Genomic DNA, 25,884 nt, shown 5'->3' with positions numbered 1-25,884 from the left:
TTCTTCTTAAAGAATTTTAATCTCTTTTGGAAAAGCTGATGTTGTTTTTTAAAGCTTGAGTCTTTTCAGTATAAATCCTGGGGGTGTCTATGAAACAAGTTTTGCTTTCTGTTGATCAGTATTTTAAAAGTTTGACTTTGGCTCAGCAATAAAAACCCTGCACTGGCATTTTTGTCAATAATTCCATCAATTCCACTCATTTGCTCGCATAAACATGCCCATGTCCTCTGTTTGCTTTCTTTCTAAGTCCCAGCTTTCATTGGAAGACCTGATACGTGCTACTGACAGTGACTCTTTTCTTCTTTGGATTATATGGGGAGATGTTCTGAGGTTGCTGTGTGCTACTTCAAATTATTGCAAGAAGTCCTGGTTTACTCTTGCACAGCAGTGCAATCTATTGTTTATAATACACAGCTGAGCTCTGGACTCTCTCGTGGTCAGGAGAGCTGGAAAGAAAAGATATGTGCAGTTGATGCATATTTAATTTTGTGGCCTTTTGAGAACTATGTTGAGATTTGCAGTGCAAGTCCTGGTTTACTTCCAGGTTTCTGGTAGTAAATGCTTGCACATATGCATGCATACGTACATACAGCACTTCTCAGCTCTGAGTCTTTCTCTATGAATATTGAAAATTATGTAGATTTTATCAAATCAAAGCTAAAAGGAAAGTTCATTTAGTTTAACTCTTCTGCTTTGCGTTCTTTTATGTAATTTTTTACTATTGTTTTTCATAGTAAGGCACTTCAAGTCAATTTTTAATTAATCTAATATAATGCTGAATGCCATTACCTTTCAGAAAATATGCCTATGGCTTTTTATAATTATATTATTTCAAGTTTCCTTTAGGATATATGTAAATTTAGTTACACAGTCACAGTTTTTAATGCAAACTGTGACTGCTCAAGAAGTATATTTTCAGTGTACTGACCTGCTTTTGTGGCTATATAGGTTGTGGTCTTTTTAAGTGTTAGGGAACCACTAGGTCACCTGGTATGACTTTTTTATATTAAAAAAAAATACAAAGAGACTTTCTTATTACTTTTCCCATACAGAGCCCAAGAGCCTTTATTTCCTTGCAGTATAAGTCCTAGAAAGATGATTAAGTCTTGATTTGAAAACTTCAAATAATAATAATAACAATCCATCACTTCCCTTGTCAGCAAGTTCCTTGTTCGATTACCTTCTCTATTAAAAAAAAAAAAAATTCTCCTGACTGATTTTGAATTTGTCTGGCTTTAATTTTTAGCCATCAGTTCTTGTTATGCCTTTTTGTTGGGTTAAAGAGCTTTTTATGCCCCATATATTTGGGAATTTATGTGCAGTAATTGAGGCCTCACTAACATTCATGAATTATGATGAGTAGAAATAATCTGAGCAGGATAAAATAACCACTGTTTGAAATTTATATAGATGTCTGCAGATTTTTGCACTAGCTATTGCACCATATGCTCTCATGATGGATCTGCAAAAGTGGATTTTCCTCCAGGAAAAAAGGGATTTTTTTTTTTTTTTTAAAGGAAAGTGATCAAGAAATTTTGGGATTCTATCAGAGCTGGCTGACCAAAAAATTAAAATTACTGGAAGCCTTTAAGCTGAAAATCCTACAATCTGTGAGCATTACATCCCTTTTCCTTATTAGAAATAGCAGAGTACTTGAGGAAACATGGAAGTATCGGGTGCTTTGGTGGCTCTATAGCTATGCATAGTTACAGGCCTGTGTGCAGAGGTTTTGCTTTGTTTTTTTTTTTTTTCCTAATTAGTAGTCATACTAGGAAACTAAACAGCAGCAGCTATAGCCTAATTCTTTATCATGCTGCCAGTCTTCATTATGACCTGGCTTTGTGTCCTTGTTACCTGTTTCTCACACAGTTTTAACACAGTCAAGTTTTTCATGAGCACTCATTGCCAGTTGGAATATTCACAGCTTTCCGTCCAAGTTCTCTGCTGATTCCAGTTCTCCCCAGAATAGCTGCTCTTCTCCGCCAGTGCTATGCTTTTGAATTGAGCATTTGCCCCTGGAACTAGTACAAAAATGACGGTTTCAACTATTGACATTCCAAGAAACCTTCGGAGGAAGAGTTATACTAATTTTTCCCCATTCTTTCAGTGAGTAATAGCATGTCTCAACTAGTGTGCAAACGTGGTATATTGAAACAACCTGTATTTTCATGGCTTCAAAAAATTTGAGATATATGTAGTTGATGTGTGTTTAATTTTGTGGCCTTTTGAGAACTATACTGAGATTTTCAATGAAAGGCCTGGTTTCTGTACTTCCTGGTTTGGGATGGAGGGGGTAAATCTCTGTCTACCAGATTTTTTCCACAGTGCCTGTCCTGTCTTGTGAACAACTCCTCCGCTTAAAACTAATGGCTGCTTCTTGATTCCTAAACAGATGATTATTTGGCACGGTGGATATCTCCACACTCCCACATACTTCACATCCAGAAATATTTAGTGACATTTAATCAGCCCTTTGAAGTATTGACCCCTGCATTCTTATAATGCTATAAACAGTTTCTCTTTGGGATTATTTTCCCCTTTAATGAGGTTACTTAAAGCACTGTCTTAAGTATTCCCACAGATATCCCTGGTTATGTGTTGAATTTTCTCCTTGGAGTTTAAACCAAGTTAGATAGCAATCTAACCCCACTGTTTTCCAACTGTCCTCATACTGTGAAAAGTAATATTTCCAGTGAGCAGCATTCTGATTTAATTTGTTAGGGAACTTAGGTCTTTGACATGTAAATTTATCTGCTCTATTTTTCTACAGAGAGAAAGGTATTTTCAAAGTATCCCCAGGTCAGATTTCTGTGGCAGTCTCTGCTTTCATCAGTAAGAAGGAAATTTTGTGTTTGCATGTGTTTAACTCCTATACCGGTCTAAGGATTTGATGGTACTTCCTGGATGAAATGAAGAGCATATGTGTCTTTTTTTTCTTTTTTCTTCATGGTAAATATGACTCTCTTCATCCTGTACAAAGAAACCTTTCAATGAGAAGAGTTGCCAATAGGCATTCTCCATCAGGTTAGAGATATGGTTGTTGTTCATGCAATCAATTGGTACGCCTGTACTGGCATCTGTCATGTCATGGAAAGGTCAGCTCATACTGTACTTCAGTTAATTGTTTTGTCATGATGTGGCGTTCTACATTCTCACCCAGCATGGAGCAATAAGTATTCAGATTCAAGCAAAGTGACTGCATGTTATACCTGATAATCACTGAATGATCACTGAACTAAGATTGCCTGTATCCTGAGGGAAGAATCAGATTAGAACAATCTATGGCCCCACTGACTTCAGTCTGAGGCACTGGGATCACTTAGCTGCACTGGGAACAGTAAGCTTTCTGTTAGTGTTGCCCCATCACAAAAGCAGTTCTGAAAAAAATTCTACTTTTTTATGTATAAGTGCAGATTTTAATTTTGTGGCTGTCTGCAGAATATAGAGCTATACCTCAGCCCGGTTTGATATCCACCTTTACTTTAACACTTACCATTGCAAGAAGCTTTTTAAATTGTATATAAGGATAGCAGTCAGATACAACATTTAAAATCCTATGGCTCTTTAGATATGCTATCTTGAATATCCCTACATGTTTATAATTACCTGCTTTAATGACCTCTTTAGTTTTAGACGATCCCTTTTTGGAAACACCACACATGATAATACACAAACGTTTAAATCTACTACAAGTTTTTAAACTTTGTCAGCATTTCTTCATTTACATTACATGCTTTGTCTCTTAAGTGATAGAAAAAAGAGGGCAAAATGTCTTATATTAAAATGCCTGTATATTAGGATGTCAATGGGAAAGGTGAACATGTACTGTATTTCCATACTGATATTAAGTATGGACATAGGGGAACGTTCTTTTAGCCTATAAAAAGACTGATCACATGATCGTAGCTGACATTTAGATGGATAATTATTCAGTAATGTATTACTAGCCATCTTTTTTTTCCTGTGTTCATACAGCCACAAGATGGTGGTATATAAGACTTCCTCTTATATCACAGATTTCAGGTTGTCCTTTTAAACGCACATTTTCTCTTCTCCTTCTGAAAAAACACTATTAGTTTAGGTGTTGTAGTGTTTTAATAGATTATGCATATCACCTGTGAGGTGTTAGAATATAATGTATATTCTATTTTTCTGCGATTAATATGTTAGAAAGATAAAATGAAAATTATTACAAAATTAATGTCATTAGCTATGAAAACTTACTTCGCATTGTACAGAGTACACAAAGTAGCAGCATCTCACTGAGAGAGATGGAAATTACTTGTCTTATGAACATGAGTTGCTTTTGAATAACAATGTGGAGGAGTGCCTTGGAAAAGACTCAATACCTACAGAATGCTAAGATTGTTCAAAAGTAATGTTTATTTTAGGAGAAGACACGAACCAACCCAATTACAAGATAGTGTGTCTTTATGATGTTGTCCTATGTATGTCCTATTGGGCTGCCTGGTAATTCATATATTGCCTAACTACCCAAAATCTCACAACCCATTTATGACATAAATTTCTAAAATAGCAGAATACTAACTCTTCACTAATTTCTCATCATTGTTGGCTAACATTTTTAAGATTTATTTTAAATTGTTTTATTTTTATTCAAATCAATCCAGAGTTCTGCCATTCTATAATACTGGTCTAAAAGCAGTATCTGTTTGGTAGCTGATGACTGATTTAGATTTAAAGTGAAATCTTTTGGGGTCTTAACCTTTAGCTACTGTAGTGGAACAGCTTAAACTTTTATAGCACCTTGTCATGCTGAGGTATTTCTAAATGTTTTACAAAATATTAAAATTAAAAGTTAATTTATCCTTGAGTGCTGATACTTGTATGTAATAATTTAGATCTAGCAAGAAGAAATCAAAGTGTTTAATGCTTAGTGTGGCCTCTCTTTTTTAGTCTGATGTCAGAAAGGAGACATATTACAGTGAAATGTGAAAAGCAGCTTGTTCCAGAGGGTCTGTTTGAGGATCAGTGCATTTGTTAAGGTCGCAGCAAAGACTTGTAGTTTCCTCCAAATCTTTCACTTAAAGGTGAATTTCACCTTACAAGAACAGCTGTTCAATATGAAGCATTTGTAAGAATGTGTATGTATCTGTTGGAGGGATGGTAGATAAGAACTAATTTAAAACACCTCGTGAACTTTTTGGCACCAGAAAAAAAAAATTTGTCTCAGGTTTTGAATAGTCAAGTATAGTTTGAATGGCTACAAGTACAGTGAACTCTAAAGCTGAATTACCGGTATGCAATTCTAAGTCACTAATTGTCAAATACACTATTGATCTCATTGTTTAAGGAGAAAAAAAGAATGAATGCATGATGCCTCTCCCCCTTTGTATGTATGCATACACCTCCACCATTTTGTCTGTAATGAGTATCAGATGCAAAGGAGATCCACTGCACTGTGTCCAAAAAAGGGAGCTTTTACATTGCAGTAGAAAATGAGACTGGAGTATGTGACTGATACTGTTGAGGGGGGAAATTCCTAAGATGGAAGTTACAAAAACTCCACATTATATGATGTCTTTAACTTCAGCCACAATGAAACAGAAATGTTTTGTGCTATTTGGATGTGACCTCTTTATTGCTGGAACCTATACAGATATAACACTTAAAGTATTGAAAGGTGACCATGTAGATTGTGTGGAGCACAATACTGTGAATAGTTATGGCCTCACTAGTTTCAGTAGATTCACCAAAGATTATTGTACTGTGGGATCCTATCAAATGTGACAGTATATACTATTTCTTAAGTATTAGGAGGGATGCATTACTTTTTTCTGCTAGTACATCACCCTGCTGGTACGCTAATTGGAGGGCACGCAGAATTGAGAAGCTAATGTACTGACTTTAAAAACAATAATAATTGATACACGAGGTTAAATTTCAATCTGTTTTTGTTCTAATGTGATTTCTGTCTGAATTGTGTAGGTTGTGATAGGTTGTGTAAATAGATGTAAATTCAGAAAGTCTTTTGTGATCAGAGGTGTATTGTTACACATAACGGTATACATAATGAGGCCTTTGTAAGTGGCTGTTGAACAGTCTCAGGTAGATAGCAGCCAGTGAGCCAAAGATGATATTTTAGTGCAGCACTAACTTTCTTAATCTGATCAGCGTCACTGAAAACGTCCCCCCTGTCCGTCCACCTGCTTTGGGAGAGCAGTCTGTGTTAGATGCTTATATTGGAATCTGGTTATTTAAGAATGCCCAACCTGCAGTGACAGGAAGGCAGGTAGTTCACCAGTTTACCAAAACCACGTGTGAGCCTAGGTTTTATTAACAAATTCATGGGAATGGACTTTTGTGATAATATCCTATTCCTGTCTCCTCACAGAAACATGCAACTGCTCAAAATATCAGTGCGCTGAAATACAGAAATATGACTCACCATGCAGAATAATGGCAGCTGGCATATGATTTATCATGCCCCCTCATATGATGAGCTAGAATATTATATTGTCAATATAGCATGTCAGAGCCTTTGGAAGTTATTTGCAATATCTCTCTGTAGTTGTTTACAAGATGGAGTTGGGGACCAGGCACTTTTTATCCAAGGAAAATGGAGATTTCATTGCTCAGTCGTTACAGTATTTTCATGATAATGCTCTGTTCTAATGTGCTGTCTTTAGGCAGTTAATAGAATAAAAAGCTTCTGAGTAAGACACAGTAACTATGTGTCAGAATTATACTAACTTCCAGTTATTGATATGATAATCCTAAGGTTTCCACAAATATAAATGTAATGTGAATTGATGAGAGGTCAAATTACAAAAGAGTAAATCATTATGAACTTAATGTGTTTCATTACAAGGAAATCTGTCCTGCTTTGCAAGTGAGGTTTGTTGGTTTTTTTCTCTTCCTAAAAGATCATTCAACAGTCGGGGTTCATACTAACACCTTTTTCATGTGCTTCAAATGCTCGATAGCTTGTTTTCATCTTTATTGTTTATTTTCTTTCTTGTGAACCTGCTAGGAGGTGTAATCGAGGAGAGCGATTCAGAAAGCAGATTATCCAGGAGAGGGCAGCCTCAAACAGAGAAGCATGAGTAAGTGTATCAAGTGCCTTGTCGGTGCCGTGCCGTGATTTTTACTTATGAAAGATCAGTATTTCATGCAGAATTAAATTAATAGTGATTACTTTTTAATACTTCAAATTCCACAGGATTGGATATTCAAAGGCACTGAATGGCAGGTTTACAGTTACAGGTACAGATTAATGCAGGGTTTGCAGTACAACTGTCCGTGCAGTTCTGTTTTTCACTGGTAATGTGGGGCATACGACACTGGCAATTACAGGAGTCACACTCATAGCACTACACAATGAGGTATCATAATTAAATTGCTGAAAGGAAGATATGTTTTGGCTTTCCAGACTCTTCTGAAAGTGTACATTCTGTACCTTGTTTTTGGAAGCATAAACTGCCAAAGGTACAGGGCCAGAAATACAGGACACTTTTTGGTTAAAAATGAGCCACTGATGGTCATGGTGAAACTTCATGTTTGCGTTCCAAAATCTTCTAAAATTCTTGTCTTTTCTGCCACGACCTTATTTTAAGCTATAATCTTCCTGACAGTTAATGGACATTGGGCAGTCCACAGTTGGTAAAGCACTAGAATAAATGTTTCAGGTGTAGTACCTGATACACTGCTTTCCTAAACTTGCTAGATGTGAGAAAGGAAAAGTGATAAAATGTGTTAGAAGTAAGTGTGTCATGTTAGTATAGCTTGATCTTTTCTGTTATGAAAAACAGATTTAATTGTTTGTAATGTTGCCAAATCTCAGCTGAAAAGTGAACTGAAATTTTTTGTGCCAACAGTGAGGTGTCAGGCTAAACATCTTATGTATTTCAGCCAAAACAAATACATCCATCCCTAAGAGCTAGACAAAGGAAATATTTGTTTCATGTATGATAGAACTTGGATGAAAAAGTGCAAAGCTGTGAATCTCTGTATGTTGAATTGTGTCAGCGTTGCCTTTCATCTTTATGGGAAGTTACCCAATTCGGAAATCCTGGAAGTTACGAGTTTTTTTAATATGGAAGTTATATGTGCCCAATAAAGCTATTTGGAATTTAAGCTTTAGTCCAGCTAAAAATCTAAAAGTTTCCTTCCTCAATGAGCACATTCATACTTCTTGCTGCTAACGCAATATTATCCGAGATAGTCCCCCATCCATTTCCATCCTTTATACTTAACTGAAATTGCATTCACCAGAGACTCTTCTGATCTCTTATTAGCAAAATTTAAAAAAAAAATTATTTATTCTCGTTCTTCTTCAACACTGTCTACATTTTTGTTCTTGAAATATTATCCGGTTGTGTTATTCTGCCTTTTTATTTGATGCTTCAACTTGTCCTCTGGTGGAATCTTGACATACATTTTTGACATCTATCCAGGAAAGTCTAATTCACAGCTCAGCATCGGCATGGCTATACCACATCTCTTCTTCTCATCCTCTACAACATTACTTTTTTTTTCATCATTCTGTGTAATGTGACTGTCCCGTATTTCATTCAGGCCCAGTACCTGTGCGTCCAACTCAAATGCTTACCTAAATCCTCCTCTCTGGAGGTCCAGCACACTTCCTCTCCAAAATCTGAGGTGCGTTTCCAATTACCCCAGTTTGTCACTAAGAGCTCACCTCTCAGTGTAATGCAAACCTTCGTTGCCTACATATTCCTTTGCTGGTCAGCTTCTTTCTGTTTCCCTTGTGCTCCTGCTTCTGACACCAGGCCATACTGATGTGTTGATATTGCAGCTGCCGTGCTGCAGCTTGTGTTACTGGAAGAAGTGTCACCATGCTAGTGCAGTATTCCTGCAGGCTAGTTAACTGACATTAAAGAGCTGGAGTTTTGTATGTAAGTGGGTTTCTGTCATCATATGCTTATGTATACATTGATTCTGTTACTCTGCTTCTGTGTTCTGTTGTATGTAATAAATGTTTGTGCCACAGTTGTACCTGGTGTCCAGATGAAAATTCCCTTGGGGCTAGATATTTTATGCATGTATTTATTTTTTACTAACAAACAATATTTGTGACATTTCTTCAACTAAATATTATGTTTGAAGTTGTAGCTTTTCCTTTTGATTATTGTACTTGAACTCTCAATGTGTTCGTTGGGGTTTTGTTTCTTGTAATGGACGCTTTCCCCCACCGTTAGCCTGAAATTTCTTCAATGTAAGACAGTAAGTATCTTCTAAGTGATGAAGCTTGACAGATAGTAGAATTGTTTAGATATTTATTTTTTTTTAAATTGCAAGATTTGCAGAAGACTAGCAGTTACTGGCATACCAGTAAAGCACATTTATAAACTAACACCTACACAGTAATATTTATGTGAACTTCCATACACCTTACTTTTACAGGTGGAAAATATATTGTACAATACACTGACATTAGCATTTACTTTTCTGCATAGCCTTCTGCTCCCATGTTGAAATACAACAGTGATAAGTTTTTCTCATACTGTAGTTCTGTTCCTAAATTTGAGGTTTCTTATAAGGCTGATTCTTCCTTTCGGGGGGGAAGTAGTAAATAGATTATTTCTCTGTTGTCTCAATTTGATTTGCATGTTTAAATGGTTCAAAGAGCCTAAACATTCATTGCAGGAATTTTTTTCAATAAGTATTCAGTGCAAAGCCTTAATCATGCATTAAAGTCTGCCATTTAGATCTAATCTGATTGTATATTATTTTAATTTTTATTACAAAACCCATTAAACTCCGAAAGCTGACCATCTTTATGCTGGTAGTAAAATACATTTGTGGCTTAAAAGGGGAGATAGTACAACAAAGCTGAACAAATAACATCATGCAATATTCTCCGTATTGGGCTCAGTTTTAATTTCTCGTGTTTCCTGCAGCTGCAAGCAGCATCATACAGTCTTAACAGTCCGTGGGTTTGGGGAACTCACCCTCTTGATTAAATTCCTGCTCTTAGGAACCAAATGCGTTAAATTCCTGGGATTTACCATTGTCTTTCTGCACAATCATAAGAAAATCCTATAATATTGCTGAAACTGAGTTCCTGTCCTTAAAATTAGGATATATGTATTTTTATCAGTTTGCTTATAAATCCTAACCAAAGGCAAATTATATTTGGTGTTATATGACACAATTCAGGTTGAACAGTCCATCTGTTCACAGCTTCTCTAGACCCATCTTGATTACAGTGTGAAGAAACTCTGGGAAACATTATAAACACTGGTTTTCAGCAAATGGTAATGCAGTTAATTGAAATTGTTTTAATTTCATTGTTTATGCAGGTTCATGGAATTGCAGTCCAAAGTGAAAAGTTCATTGGTTAGAATTCTGGAAATAAGAGCAAATCTGACAAGCCTACAGGTCTGGTTTCCATTGATTTATTTTTTTTTAATCTACTTTTAATATAGGATTTAAAATAAAAATTAAAATATTATACGAAACATTTGAGTTTTAAGGAATAGGAAAACAAATAAAATACTTGAAGCCAGGCAAGTTTGACCTGGAAGTCCAAAAAATGCAAAAAAACCCCAGAACTTAGATTTTTTTTTTTAAACTAGAGGAGTTGCTTTTCCAAGGACACCATTTTAATTTGTATGACTCCTCATTTTGTACACGAATAAAAGCATATGAAGTAGTTATCAACTATTATTTATAACTTGAAGTATGAATTATTACTGCATGGATTTTTCTGTCCTTGAAGATTAAATATCCCTTTGTGTTGAAGTGATTGTACTATTTAATTTACCACTAATGTATCATCATTTAATAGTCTGTTTAATACATGCTAAAATGCAAATCACTTTTCTGTTTTATTCACATTTTGTTTCCTGAATAAATTTAGCACAAGGTTCGTTGCTGTGTATCAATATCTGAAAAATAATTCAGTGCACACAAAGTATTGTATTGATTTATTTTACTTTCATATGTGGTCTGACAATGCTTTATTTACAAAACAGACTGATACTAATTTATAATATTTTAATTCAAATGTTTATTTAGAAAGCCCTATTGAAAAATCCGTCGTATTTCTCCTGAGATTGATAGTGTATGGTTTTAGGTCTAACATGAAATGCTGAGGAGTGTGTTCAACAGAATCTTAACTGCTGGTAGATATCTATTTTACTAATATATTAGAGCAAGCTTGTACATGTGCCAAGATTGCTTTTCTGGGGATCAAGTGTTAATCTGTTTAAACAGCTGAAGACTTACGAATGAAGAGTAAATAACAGGAGATTTCTAAGTAACACTTTCAAAGGCACCTGAATGCCATTTTCAAAAGTAGCGTGTGTTCTTACACCCTTAGACTTTTTACTCCCGTTGACTTTCTTGAGATGGGGTGTCACGCATCGTTTATAGTTTATGGAAACTTTCCAAAAGTTCTTTTTTTCAGATGTTTTTAATGAACTGTAGGCATCTAAGTAGGTAGTTTGGGAATGAGATTTAACAATGTCTTTAATCATGTTTTTTTTTTCCAGGCTTTAGAGGGCAGTAGAGAGCTTGAAAATATTATTGGTGTCTCCGACTTCTCTTGCCTCTTGAGTGCTGAAGTGCAAAAAACCCAAGTGCTAAGTAAGGAGGATTTTCAATAATATTTATCCCCTTTATAACAGTTTAACAATGATCACTCCAAAGGTCTCCTAGAGTCCTACTCCACTCTCTGTGTTATAATGGAGTGTTATACCCCGGGACTCTGATGTGTGAGTTCTCTCCCTCAGGACAAATGCACCTTAAATGTCCTTGTGCACCCAACCAGGGGCTTAAAAGAAAGGCAACCCCAACGGCCCACTCTTCTAACTCGAACTCACATATGGAGAGGAAAAACTTGCAAGAGCAACGCCTTTTCTTATGTAAATAGTTAGATACTTAGTGGGTAGTTAGCTAGTGATTAGGCTAAACATTTGCACTTTGATTGCATTGCCTTTCTTCTCTTTTTGCAAGGAAGTCGTTTTGTTTGTTTGCCTGTTAGGAGGATTAGGCTGAATATAGGTTTCCAGGCTTTAAAAATTGCTATTCATGTGTCTTTAAATAATAGACATACCAGATGCTTGTTGTGTTTGGGATAAGGGCACTTTACAGATGGCACATCTGTAATACTTCTCCAGAAGAACCCAGAAAGCCAAAGATTTTAATTTATATGTGTCCATTTTTAGGAAACTCTTTATTCTTACTCCCAGTCAGAGGTTCTTGGGACATGTGAATCCTCAGCAGCGAAAACTGAGTTCATACTTCTTTTTCCAATTGCCTCTGTAACTAGAAGGGGAGTATGTGATGGGAAAACAATGCAAAAAAAACTTGTGTTATGGATAATTAGGGGGGGGGGGGAAAGCAAAACAAACACTATTGGCTTTCAGGGAGGAGAAATAAAGATCACACTTACCAGGTCATTCCTTTAAGAGTTAAAAATGGTGAAAGGTAGCCGTGGGCACCCAAGGGGCCCTGATCTTAATGCCTCAGAACAGTTTGTTCCTGTGTTTGTTTTCACAATAGCAACACCTTTTATCTGGAGATGAACAGCCTGTTTGTGGTACAGGTGTGTGTAAGACTGCACTTGCCTACCTACCACTACTTCTCCTCAAAGGTTTTCACAGGTAACATTGTTCTTGTAGACTTTTCATCCCAACCTCTGATAATCTCATTTCCATCTGACCAGGGAATACGAACATACACGTATTCCCTGTGTCCAGTCTCTGGACAGGCATGCAAAGATGATAAAACAGTTTCTTAACCTGCAGCAAATGTGATGTTTTGCTGGTACACGTTATTCTACAACCTATCTGGTTGCTCTGTTTTCTGCAGTGTGTGGAAACACTGGAAATAGCTGTAGGAGAGCAAAGCCCAGGGCGACTGGGAGTGGTACTTCGCAGTTGGAAACAGGTGGATGGTAAAGGCACAAGTGCTAGAGTGTTTTGTTTTGTTTTGTTTTTTTTCCTTACCAAGGAGCACTGTGACTCTTCTAATGCATTAAGTGCATGTGCCCAAGCAGTGGAATTTATGCAACACACAATTCCAGCAGTTACGGTTGTTTAAATTACCATTTCTTTCCTGACTTGTATTCCAATGCACATTCAGTTTTCATTTTGCACATGTATACACGGTACTGGTTCCCACTGCAATGCATATAACCAGATGTTTTCTCATACAAAACGAAGTTTCCTGAAAATAGTCTGTGTTTACATTACTACCCTACAGGGTGGATAGGGCAGTAAGGCTGCCCGAATGAGATGTCAGACCTGCTGTTGACATTTTCTGTTACATTCGCTCTTTCTGTTAGCTTCTTGTTGCTTTCAAAATGGCAAGGAATCGTCTTTTCCCCCCACTCTCTGAATTAGGAACAAAGCACCATGTGAGCACTAGAAGACAAAAATGGGAATAAAATGTGGTATAGGGCTGGTAAGCACAACTTCTCAAATTTATGTTAATTTTGAAAATTTTTGCGGGTTTTTTTTTGAGCACAATTACATAGGTAAGTAGTTTTCTGTCACCACTTGAAGAGAAATACATATGCTTTGAAAGTGAAAAAGGCAGCATAGATATTATTTTCTTTTAAATCTCTGGGGCAATATTTATTGATTTCAGTTTTATTTCTTCACTAGTGAGTCAAGCAGAAGAACTGCAGCTGTTGAAAAGAAACCATGGAAAACTTCCTGCCCAAGGTAAGAAACTTTTTATAAATCTTGTATAACAAATGTCTTGATGATTCCTTTTAGTTGATTCCAAGTTCCTTCCACTTGAAAGAAGTTGGGTAAACTTTAGTATGTGAAAATGCTGATATTCAAATGTGGTTTTTCTGAAAACTTTTGCACTACTCAAATATAAATTTCATCTTTTCTGCTATTTTCATTGTATTGGATATTTCTCCATGAAACTGTGCAAGGAGCAGAAATCATTAATGGTCTTGCACTTGAGGCGTGGTCTAGAAATAAGTGCAGTCTGAACCTAGAGAGTTTACATACCTTTATGTAGAGCAGTTAGCCTTGTTCTTCCTCACTCTCCTCCCTCCCGCTGCATTTTCAGCATATAAACCAAGTAGCACACAGTCTTTGCAGCAAAACCTTTTTCACCTTGTATGTATTGTGAGGTATTTAGCACACTCCAGGGGACTGTGAAATCCTAACTATTAGGTTTCTTCATAACTAGTGCTGTGAAAATATTTGAAGTTGCTGGCATTTAATATAGTGTGGCCCACAGAGCCACTTTAGTGCCTTGTCTAACTGGGAAGGTGGTGGGGGGTTACACACAAAATTTATTTTTTTCTCTCATACCCGGTAAAATCAACAAGCAGTCACCACTAATATGCTGCTATTTCTGTTATCTTCATGCATTCTGTCTTAAAATAGAGCAAAACCAGAATCAAAATCAGTGGTGGCACCTCCACTGCTCTGTCTGCCAGCTGTCCCAACCAGCAGGACTGCCTCGTATCACAAGCAGCCCCTTTGATTTTGGTTCTATCTGCTCTTCCAGGGACCCAGATTTTTTCTGCTGCAGGGAATTCATTTAAAGGAAAGAAAATTGATCAAACTTGAGTTTCCTCGGCTCCAGTAGATTACCATAAAATGAAAAGGAGTGGCACCACTTTTTAAAGAATTTGGCTCATTTGTGCAGTCTGCTATTTCTGATTTACAGCTCCCTATGTCCTTCTGTTCAGACGATCACGGCCCCTCACCATGGGCCACTGCAGATTTAAACAGTCATTGCTTCCTTTGTGCACTGCTTTTTAATGGTCACCAGGATATATATTTATAGTTCCGTCTTTGCTCTAGAAACTAGCCCCTAATGCTAAACATATATCCAGACTTGTAAGATGAGAAATGAGATATTTGGTGAAAGCAGGATAGAATTATGAGTTTAAGTTGACCAATTTTGATTAAGTTTCAATGTCAATTTTGCCTTAATAAAGAATAAATTAGATTTTTCCATCTTGAAAGTACAGTAGTATGAGTGAATAAGTATGTGATAAAAGAAAAGCATTTGGAGATGTTTTAATTTGCCTTTTAGTTTTAGATGTGTTTTTTTATAATTATTTTCAATTAATTATGCTCAAGACTTAAAACTTATGACTGTTCTGTGGCTTAATACAGACAGAATGTCACATTATCATCACATGGTGAGGCATGAAATTTATTTACTTTACATAAACAACCTCTACTTAAAACAACTTAATACAAAACATTCCTTGCTCAATGAGCAGCATTATGTAGAACTCAGTATATCATTTTGTGTGACCAGCATAAAAAATGGCATCATTGTTTGTCCATGACTAGCATTTACAGTAAACAAAATGTTTTTGAATAGAATGTAAGCAAACTGTAAAGCAATTGCCAAGAGATGAAATCTACTCGGTATGTTGCAGTCCAAAGTATGCTTTATGTGTGTTGAGAATAAATGTGTAGGTTGCGATACGCATATTTTAAAGGAAAATTTAATAGGTTGAGAGTTGCAAGGAGTGAAGATAACATTCTAAACAGGAAGGCTATTTAAGCTGGTTGTTAGAAATTATAGTGATACTTTGCTTCCCAAAAAGAAAAACACTGGCATAAATCATGTCCGTGACTCCATCCACTGTCCAAGTAAGAAACAACAAGAGAGTGTTATAGAAGATCAAATACTTGCAGTCTTAAGGAAAACTATTTTCAGACTGTACCCTGTAATGAAATAAAAAATACTTTCTTTTCTGTGTTGTTCATCCCGCCAAGCCCATGGGCCAATATGATCACACCTATCAAGTTTAGTTTTAAACATTCCTAAATTTCATATTGTTTTTAATGTAGGTGACTGGGGTTTGTGCTCTTTGCAACAGTAGTTGTGGCTTTCCAACAGACTAGATCAGGGTTAGCTAGATGGGTTTTCACTTGAAATTACTAATGAAAACAAAACCGGTGAGATTAGGGACCAAGTACTACTGAGTTCCCACTCACCCATCCAATTTTTTGAAGACTGTATATATGGTGAAACATAAAATCCCATCTCAGAAACAGTGAAAAATATAGACACCTCCTTAATAAGCAGAGTTCCTTTTCAAAACAGATGAAATTGTAAGATTACAATATTCCACTGTTTATCCCAATTCATGTCAGTGAGTTTGGACTTTGTATTGGTGTTTGCGTATAGGCAGCTAAATAGCTTGGGTCTGGACTGCTGGTAGGTGGCTGTGAGTGAGGGTAAATCAAATTTACAATACATTTCTACATCATTCTCAAATAAAGTAAAATAAATTTGTTGACCTTTAGACATACTCGGGTGTCTGTCTCGCATCCCCTCACTTCTTCCTCCTTTGGGACCTTCTCAGGGCAAGGGGAATGCATCGACTTCTGATGTGTATTTTCAGGAACATATCTGGATTTTTCTGACTGTAAAAACCGTAACCTAAACCCCCCTTTTTTTTTACCTCAGCCCAACTTTGTATTCACTTGCAGAGAAGAAATGTCATTATGCCTTTTCTGGGAACAGTAAGTCTCGTGAACTGGCTAAGCAGAAATTTATTAAGTGAACAGAATGAATTCACAAGTAAATTTATTCAGAAACTGAGTTTCTTTCCAGAATTTCCATTCCTTCTCAGCAAATGGAAAAAATATCACAATTGTTTTTTCTTACAGCAAATACTAATTTTTCAGGAAAATGATGAGATGGATGCTGCACTTGGAGCTAGGTACTGGGAAAGGCCTTTTTATCTAACAAATCTGTAGGCCTCTTTTGTAAGAACCAGTACATGAGCTGACTGTCAGGGTGAACCGTATGCTCTTGTTTGTGCAAGTCCTTCTTCGAGTCATTTGTGGTAGAGGCTTTTCTGCGGCTCAGTTCTTCCCTGGTTTTTTTCATCTGTTTGGGAAAAGCTGCTAAAGCTGACACAAACTGCAGTTCCTTAGTTCTTACCAAGGTCCCTTCAGTTAAATCCTAGGCTTCTTTCCAGCAAAAGTTTGACAGGATCTCTCCAGCAGCCTTTTTGTGGTGTGCCTCACCTCTAAAAGCAACAACCATGATGCTGAAAGGCTTTTTTTTTTTTTTTATTTTCAAATAGATTGTTATTAGGTGGAGACTTGGAGCTCGTGTTTGCGAGCGATATGCTTACTTGAATTCTTAACACTGAAGGCCAGGTTTGGTGTTTTGTCACGCATCAGAAATGTCTGCTCTGAGTTAATGTGCCTACGTGGTGTTTGAAAGAGAAGTGATGGTCATCAGTACCCTTTCACTTAAGTCCTGCATCCAACCAAGATACGAGTTACCCTCTTGGCCTACGCAGGCTGTGAAACCAAGACAGACATTGAATTAAGAATGAATATTTTCTGAAGGTCCAAAAATATGCACTAGAGCCTGCTATTCAACTGCATTTAAGTTGAGTCAGCCTAGTACCAAAAAGTCTGGATGCCCAAGGCTGCGGAGGCCAGCGATGAGGCTCACACGGACTAGATCTGTAACGTAGCTGTGGTGGTATGGAGTACGTACCTGCCCTTACCACGGGCCAGGGGCCTTCTTGTGGCCAAAGGTGGCACGGAGGGGCTGCAGTCTGGCAGCACTTTGCAGGGTTTCCTCCAGGGGAGCAGTCACTGTGACTGGCACCACTTAGGCCTTTAGGGTGCAGGGGAATGGCAGAGGTTAAAAAGAGAGATTGGGCAGAGGCTCTGCGCACATTCCCAGCTGGTAGGTGAGTCCCTGGAGCTGAAACCAGCCCATGGAAATGAGTGATCCCTTTGAGGGCTATGTTCTATGTCACTGGTGAGACAACTTCAAGAAATCGTAACTATGTGATGCTGGAGGGAATCTGGCCTTGTTCATCTGCTCTTCTGCGTGGAAGATCACAGAGTCATAGAATCACAGGAGGGTTTGGGTTGGAGGGACCTCAAAGCCCCCCCAGTGCCCCCCCCTGCCCCGGGCAGGGCCCCCTTCCCCCAGCCCAGGGGGCTCCCAGCCCCATCCAACCTGGCCTTGAACCCTTCCAGGGAGGGGGCACCCACAGCTGCTCTGGGCACCCTGGGCCAGCGCCTCACCCCCCGCACAGGGAAGAATTTCTGCTTTAGATCTCACCTAAATCTGCCCTCTCTCAGCTTAAACCCGTCACCCCTCGTCCTACCCCCACCCCCTGACCCAGAGTCCCTCCCCACCTCTCCTGCCCCCCCTTTAAGCCCTGGGAGGCCGCTCGAAGGTCCCCCCGGAGCCTTCTCTTCTCCAGCCTGAACCCCCCCAACTCTCTCAGCCCGGCCCCCCAGGGGAGCTGCTCCAGCCCCCCCAGCATCTCCGTGGCCTCCTCTGGCCCCGCTCGAGCAGCTCCGTGTCCTTCTGCTGTCGGGGGCCCCAGGGCTGATCTGTCTGTATTTTTGCTCATAAGGCTTTTCTACCATTAGACATGGGGGAAAAGTTCAACTCGGTTACATTTTTAAGTTACACCTCAGCATGAAGACTTGCAAATGGGACTGCATTAAGCACAACTGAATTAAGACTAATTCAGTGCTGAACATGTGAGTGTGCGTGAGCACAGGAGGACTTAGTGCACCTCACCTGTTTTGTTTACTCCTAAGTTATTTTGAATGTCCCCATGCAGAGACCCAGAGAACTCGCTCTGCTTTCCTGCATTTACAATCAAAACTAATCGTGAGGTGGCCCCGAAGCGTGTCTAGCAGAGGAGTGTGTTCTATTCTATTGTGTGGATTAAAAGTTGTTGTTGCTCAGGCTAAATTTGACTGTACGCCTTCTCTCATCCTGTGCAAGCTGTCTTTATTTTTTTTTTTTTTTTTAATTTGTGACCACGCAAAGTCCTTTACAGTCTAGAATAGGTAGCAAAACCCTCTTGGCCTAGTACCCAAAATCTGCAATGCTAGTGATTTTCCTAGGACAAGTGAGTGATCTTCTCTGCTGAAGGCATGCTACTGAAAGGAAAGGAGCTGGCGGGCAGGTTTCTGTTTGACCCCCGGGTGCTTCGCTCCTTCCCGGCAGGCCGGGGATCTGTCGGATTGTACCTGCACCTTAACAGTGCGTATTTTAAAATACAACCTGAGATTTGAGAAGTATCTGGGTCTGAGGTCACCGGCACGATAAGCTTTTTTGGATGGAAGGAAGGGGGCAAATTGCAAACCTCTCCAATGATTTAACATCCTCTGCTATGTAGATGAAATATTAAGCTATTAACTTTTGTGGCAGATACAGAAATGCACATGAGACATATGACTATAGGCCTCAGACATATATACATATAGAACTGTCAACCTGCATTTTAGATTTAGGTGTCAGCCACATTTTTTCATGAATTTCACACTTGTGTTTATACTCTATTTTCGTACGTACCTTTTTACAGAGGCAATGGCTATTAATTTTTAATTCTAGTGGATCTAGGCTTTAGAGTATTAAGCTTAATGAAAAATTAAAAAGAATTGTAGTTCTTTCAACAGCTACATGTAGCAACTCCTACCTGAGAATAAATACTGCGTTCTCCCATGAATATAATTATTTTAAATAAAAAAGAAAAGAAACATTAGTTTGGACTCACTTAGTAGCAATTATATGTTTAAGAGGTGTAAATAACTTGCTATCCAGACATTACAAATATCCAGGTGCTCTGTATGTGCTGATGACAACAAAATTGAAAAGAAAGACTGTAATAATTCTGACTGGTTTTCTCTGCAGAAGATATTGATTATTTGTGTGTGGTGAGAGATTTGGAAAATTCAATTAAAGGAGTTGTGCAAAGGTTTCATAAATTTTCCTTGTACAGCGTGTACACAGACATTGTTGCGTATTAAATCAATGCAGCACTTCACAATATATTTTCTTTGAAACATAAAAATAAATAACATTTAAACAGTTCTGCTTACTACAGAAACAAATTTTATTTTCTGTGAAGCATTTAGTCATGTGCTATCACTGACTCATACACATTTGCCAGCTGTAACAAATTTTATAGACGTTTTCTCCAGAGACATAGCTCATATACTATGAATTTTTAAATGAGCAAATGGTGAAGAAGGGATGTCAGCAATATAAAAATTGATCAGTTAAAAGATAAAAGCATAAGTAAAGAGATTTGTATGGTAGTCTTAATAGGTTTTATTAAATAAAAATACTATAAAAAGACAGTAATGAATAGACTGAAGGCTTTAACTGTGGTTGAGGTGGAGAAAAATTATTCTGGCACATTTAGTAGAAGATTGGTTTTATATCACCTGACAGGTGAACATTTTTTTTCCCCTCTGCTTTTTAGATCTGTAAATGTTTTAGAGCAGTCAAACTTGGGAAGGAATGGCGCTGGAAGTAGGAGGGGAAAAGAAACTTGGGAAGATTCTGCCCTTTTAAGGCTTTTGCGGGCTGGGGGCAGGAGGCACCGCGGCAGAGGGGAGAGCTGCCCCAGGCCCCGCTGGTGCGGCGGCCCCGGCGGCCCGCCCGCCTCCGCAGATCCCTTCCCAGCTGCTCTGGGTGCAGCAGATTTTCATCCGGCAGTTTTGCTAACGCTCAGTTTGCTTTGATGCCGTTTATCTAATTTCGGAGTTCTGCACGTGAAAATATCAAGACAAGGGTCGGTGGGGCTTTGTTGGGTTTTTTTAAGCGCAACTCGTGATCTTCATTAGCTCACACACCAAAAAAACCCTGACGAAACTAAGAAAACAAAAAAGCTTGAAGTGCTACAACGAGCGTTGTAAGCTTCTGAAGCGTATGACTGATAAATCATACTATTTGCTGATCTTAATATCTAAATCTTAATGCCATCTGGATGAATATTTATGAATAGGGCTGTTTTGTCAAAACGTGCTGTCATGGTATATATTTGGAAAGCAAGCTGAGTTAATGATGTTTTATATGAATCTGAGCTGCTTACCTTTTTTAAGATAGCTTCGCAGAGGGCAATGCAGGTCTTGGCACGGTTGCTTTGGCATCTCTGGGTTCTTTAAGTGTTGCGTCGTCAGAATGCCGCAATCAGGGATGAAAGGGTTCATAAAGACTGAACTAGAAACTCGCATTTAGTACAAAGAAACCAACTTGTAATTAAATCTTAGTCCTTTTCTGTTACTTATCATACAAGACTGAACGGTCTCCCATTGTAAGCAGTAGTTAGTGGTATTTTTGTGATGAGAATTTGTGTAAGCAACTGGTATTCATTTGGTATAAGGCTGAAAAGATGTACCTGAGGCAAAGTTGAATCGCACGCCAGTTTTCTGGAGAGGGCTGGCTCAGGACAGAACCTCTGGCTTGGTCTGGGTGAGCTCCAGGGAACGTCCCTGGCACCTCAGGTCAGAGCCAGGGGCAGGTCCGAGGCGTGGGACACCTACAGCGTCACGGCGTGCCAGAGGGGAACGGAGGAACGTCCTCCCCCCCCCGTGTCTCTGGGGGCTTCGACGCCTCTCTCCATCCAGGTTTAGACACAGCCCCTTTCCTCGCAGGAGGAGTCTTTCCAGCTAGAAGCCACTGTAAATATCTGCTTGTTTTTCTCACTGTGTTCACTATAAAGTGAATAATTCTGAATTCTCTCTTCACCCTTTTGTGGTGGTGGAATCAAAATGCAGCACGAGCCATCAGCAGACACTCCGGGTACTGCGGCCAGAGCCGTTCGGCGATCTTGGCACTCGGATGCTCCTGCTTCCAGACCCCTTCCCACTGTGTTCTCATTCCCCAAGTGCCTTTCTGCCCCGGCACGCTTTTCCTCTGCCTCTTCCAGCCACCTGCTCAGCCCCTGGCCCTGCCCTCCTGGGGGTCGGGGCTCAGGTGGGGTTACCTCTCCCTTTGCCCTCAGAGGACTCAGGGGATGGTTGTTCCTCTCATGCAATCCTTCACTGCGTTCTGCTGAATCTGCTGATGTGGTCCTTGTAGATTTTTATTTATTCTTTTATTATGAAAAAGGAGGGACCAGCTTCTGATACTCGTAACACATTCTGTTCTGCTTTGTCATCACTGGTATCGGTACAGCGTATGTGCATCCACTCACAAGTGACAGGCAGTCTCCCGAAGGACTGTTGAGACAGACACAGTAACTGTATGAAGTAAAAGGGGTTCTGTTAACCACTGCGGTCACTTCTTTAACTCCCATTTGTGCAGGGCTTTTCACAAATTCTGTAATAACACCATTGTTCTGTTTATCAAAACTGATTTTCTTCCTCCACAGGGTACGTTCAGACTGCCAGTAGCTCTGCGTTCCTGGCGGCGCTCCTTGACTGAGGTAAGCAGCCCCTCGCTCTGCTCCACGCCTTCTCCACGGCTCCACATACGGGTGGTACAATCACAAGGCTGAGGTGGTTTGTTTGAAGACCTTTGCAGACTGCTCTGGCATGTAGGCCTGCAGTCGACTGCAATAGCTTGATGGGAAAACAGTTGTTACTCTGAATATGGTATTGTTACTGGTTCGTTAAGCGAGATGACATACTGAATCCGTAGAAACTCTGTCCCACTCTAAAACATCCGATCACATTTCTCCTTGTCGACGCTGCTGGTTTCTAACGAGGTATTTTTTCAAGAATGGCAATTCAGCTGTAATACATGTAAGGAAAGAAAGGAAATTTGTGTGCTTCAGAATATTATTATGATGCCAGGACTGCTGCCCTGGAGGCTGCGTACTGCAACCCTGCTGTGCTGTTGACGGGCGGTACTTCGCTGCCAGGGGGCTCAGGCTTTGCTTTCCTGCAAAGCTGCTGCGTGCACCCTTCCTCCCTTCCCACTCCTGGGCTCGCTCCTGGCAGCTGGGGGAGCTCAGCCAGCCAGGGGCTGCTGGGCCCCGCTCCCGAGAGGGAGAGGAGGGGAGATGGAGAGGAAATGGAGAGGGAGAGGGAAAGGACGGGGAGAGGGAAAGGAGGGGGAGAGGCGCAGGGTAGCTGGGCCAGGTGGAAGAGCATCGCCTGCTCCTGCTCCTCTGTTCCTCAGACAGGCTGGGCTGGCTGCTGATCCACCCACCGTGTCAACTTTCTCAGCACTCCCAGAGCAGAAAGCAGAAAACAACATTGACACCTCAAGATCCGGTTTATGGGGTTTTAAATTCTTCCTCCTTTGGCTGTTCTTCTTTTTTCCAGTGTCGCAGGGAAAAGCCCAGTTAGCGACAGACCGTGTCTGTCGTCGGGTGTTACCTGTGATCAGAAAACTGCTCATAAAGTCTTGTGAGACAAAGAAGCCTCTCAGGATGACAGTATCTGCAGGTTATACCCATGTATAGTGTGAGAACATCTCTCCTTTGGAAGGTTGAAGAATTCTAATTTTTGTACCTGAGGAACGTAGATCTACAGCTGATGGAAGGTGTTAGAACCGAGTTGTTAGTGCAGGGTGAGCTCAGACACAAGCATTCCGCTTTTCAACAAAGGTTAAATTTTATTTTGTAGTCACAAATAACCTAGTAGCAAAAAAAAAAAAGCTTTAAAACCCTGCTAACGTCACCCTAGTACGTATTAGCTGCTTATACCAGAGACTATTTCAACTCCTTACTCCTTCCAACTCAGCTACTGCACCAGAGGCAGAGTAATCGCGGGCTGGGAACCGCTGCAGGAGCGCAGAGCTGGCGTCCCCGCCAGCAGCTCGTTTGCTCCGCTCCGCGTGATTTCCGAGTCCTGCAGAATGCAGAGTGACCTCTCGGGGGTACAAGGACAGGTTTAAGTCTTACACTGCCGCCTTAGCTTGAAGCAAAGTCATGCTGACGACTGCAAGGCTTCCCTCTGAAGTTAGCTCCCGTGCATGGACAGCGCTGACCCGCCAGCGAACGCTGGGTTTGCACCTTCTGTCCAAAAGACGACACATTTGCTTTTTCTGGTTCTCTCTATCCCTTCCCAAGCGCGACCAACACTGTAAAGCCCTTTGCTTTCTTATCATTTAAACAAATACAGTTGCGAGAGCTAAATGATGTTTTAGCAATTATTTATCAACTGTTTCTACAGCTAAAAAAACTACAGCCTTTCCTGAGAACATCTAAAAATGTTGCTGCGGTTCAAGGGAGGCCGTCTGTCCCTCTGCATCGCCCTAGGACGTGCGTGTGTCTGTCCGGCTGGAGTTTTTCAGGCAGTGAGGCCCTGGGCAGACATTCTGAACAGATCACATGAATGATGATGCTGTTGTCTAATTGCTATTTATTTTAGTCATTCCTTATCTCCACACAGGCATTACGTGAAAAATGATTCCACATCAACCCAAACTTCTACATCTGCTTGACTGTACTTAAAAGGAGAGAAGAAATGAGTGTAAACCTATCTCCTCAGCAAATACCAGTTCGGGATTGCTCGTTGCTCTAGGCAGGTGCACATCTAGATAAAATTTCTGGCATCTATTTAAACTTAACAATGTGCACAACCAGATAATCTCAATGCAAATAATACAGCATGGTTGGTTTATGTAACAGGCTGTAGAAAATGCTGATTTCTGTTTGCTGCTGCATGGAAAATAACTGTATTTTCTCTATGTTTTAGATTATTAGGCTGCTGTGGGGTTTTTTTTTTAAAAAAAAAAAAAACAAAACCACACCACTCTAACCTTGCCTCCAAGAACTGGGTGAGAAGAAACCACATTAGATGAACTTTTCCAGTGGGGGACGATCCTTCCTGCCAGGGTGGGGCGGGGGGTGTGCACGCGCACTCTCATTTAATCAATCCATCACACCCCCCCTCATGATTTCAATTAACCCAGCTCGTTTTGCAACAGCCTGCTTAAAAAGTCACAGCTTTTTCTGATGGTGATTGGGCTCAAAAGCTCCAGGAAGCTCTATTGTGCAAGGAATTATTCTGAGTGCTGAATGGGTTTAAGTTGTTCACAAACACATTTCCCTGGCTGTGGCTGCCACGGCGAGGACGTGTTTGTTGTCCACGACGATGTTTCCTCCAGAGTCAACCCAAGACATGCTGTATAAAGGAATCAGCTTCCAGCCCGTGGCGTTAAAACACATGACTAGTAACATTTGCTTTTTAGGTGAACATTTTAGTTGGATTCTGGGTTTTAATGATGTATGGGGAGAATTGTTACAAACCAGTTTCTTTTCATCATCCTCAACACCACCTCTCCAACCTCGTGAAGACCCTGTGTCTCAAATCACTGAGGAAGCTGCAGCCTCTCTCAAGGTAGAAGAGTGCAGTAGAATGATGATTTTTTTTTTTTTCCCCAGAAAGTTCAACATAAATGTGCGCAACTGAATGTCCTTTCTACCACTGCAAATTACTGTTACTCAGACAGATAAACTGGTTTTTACAACTAATTGTTAACAACTCTGAGAACCAGAATGATAAAGGTGTTTAGTTTGTGGTTCAACATGTACAATCTCGAGCTTAGTTTTTAATTAATAAAAATGGTTTTGCACTGTGCAGTCTGACTGGGAAAAAAATGTTAGTAATTGTTTGAAGGGAACTGTGGCAGTTACTCTGTTATCTTCTATACCACGCTCATTTAAGCTTTCTGCGCTGGTGGGTTGGAGTTGGACGCATGATTCACCAGCTGATCGCTGCGTCTGATAACGGCCGGTTAGCCTGAACCACCAATAGTTCATATAACCTGACTGTAACTCCTGCAGCTGGAAATTAAATAACTATTGATCTGAAAAGAGGCTGCAAATGAACTGGGTGCCAGCCTAAACCCAGCTGTTCAGTGTAGTCTCAGGAGAACAAAATAAAACTTTTGCAGCAATTAACAGTAAAGGTGGTGATGGACAACACTGAGTTAGAGCTGTAACTCACAGCATGGCAACTGCTGAATATAATGAAATTTGGGATTTAATCATTCTGGAAGAAATACAAAGTAGTATACTAAGGTTCTGCTGCAGCTATTCCTCCCCCCCCGCCTTAGCTATTTAAGCAGTTACTGGTTCTTTGACCTCTTGCTGTACCAGGCTTCTGCCTTTCAGGAACAGCTGGGTCTGTTAAGAACCATTTCCAGTTCCACACCAGGTGGATCGGATGACTCGCACTTTATCACCCCTGGAGGTCATCTCAAGGACAAAGAAAAGAG

At 39.8% G+C, this 25,884-nt stretch overlaps 1 protein-coding gene across 4 annotated transcripts in view; it reads left to right on the top strand.

Moving 5' to 3' along the window:
* LOC104356310 (integrin subunit beta 3 binding protein) overlaps window positions 1–25,246 on the top strand; it is a 35,832-nt gene extending 10,586 nt beyond the window's left edge. For 2 of the 4 annotated variants that reach the window (XM_042785502.1, XM_033008753.2), the window contains exons 4-9: window positions 6,995–7,067; window positions 10,287–10,365; window positions 11,481–11,574; window positions 13,599–13,658; window positions 22,085–22,138; window positions 24,054–25,246. In XM_042785502.1, coding sequence (XP_042641436.1) covers window positions 6,995–7,067; window positions 10,287–10,365; window positions 11,481–11,574; window positions 13,599–13,658; window positions 22,085–22,137 — 359 coding nt within the window. In that variant the 3' untranslated portion in view covers window position 22,138; window positions 24,054–25,246. The other 2 variants (XM_033008754.2, XM_042785507.1) reach the window with 2 other exon arrangements.
* Window positions 25,247–25,884: the final 638 nt, after the last annotated feature.

This window comes from Tyto alba, unplaced genomic scaffold (genome assembly GCF_018691265.1).
Source record: "Tyto alba isolate M040663 unplaced genomic scaffold, T.alba_DEE_v4.0 Super-Scaffold_1000006, whole genome shotgun sequence".
In the NCBI taxonomy this organism is placed as follows: domain Eukaryota; kingdom Metazoa; phylum Chordata; class Aves; order Strigiformes; family Tytonidae; genus Tyto; species Tyto alba.
The sequence above is the reverse complement of the archived record's forward strand: the minus strand, read 5'-3'. Positions and strand labels throughout refer to the sequence as shown.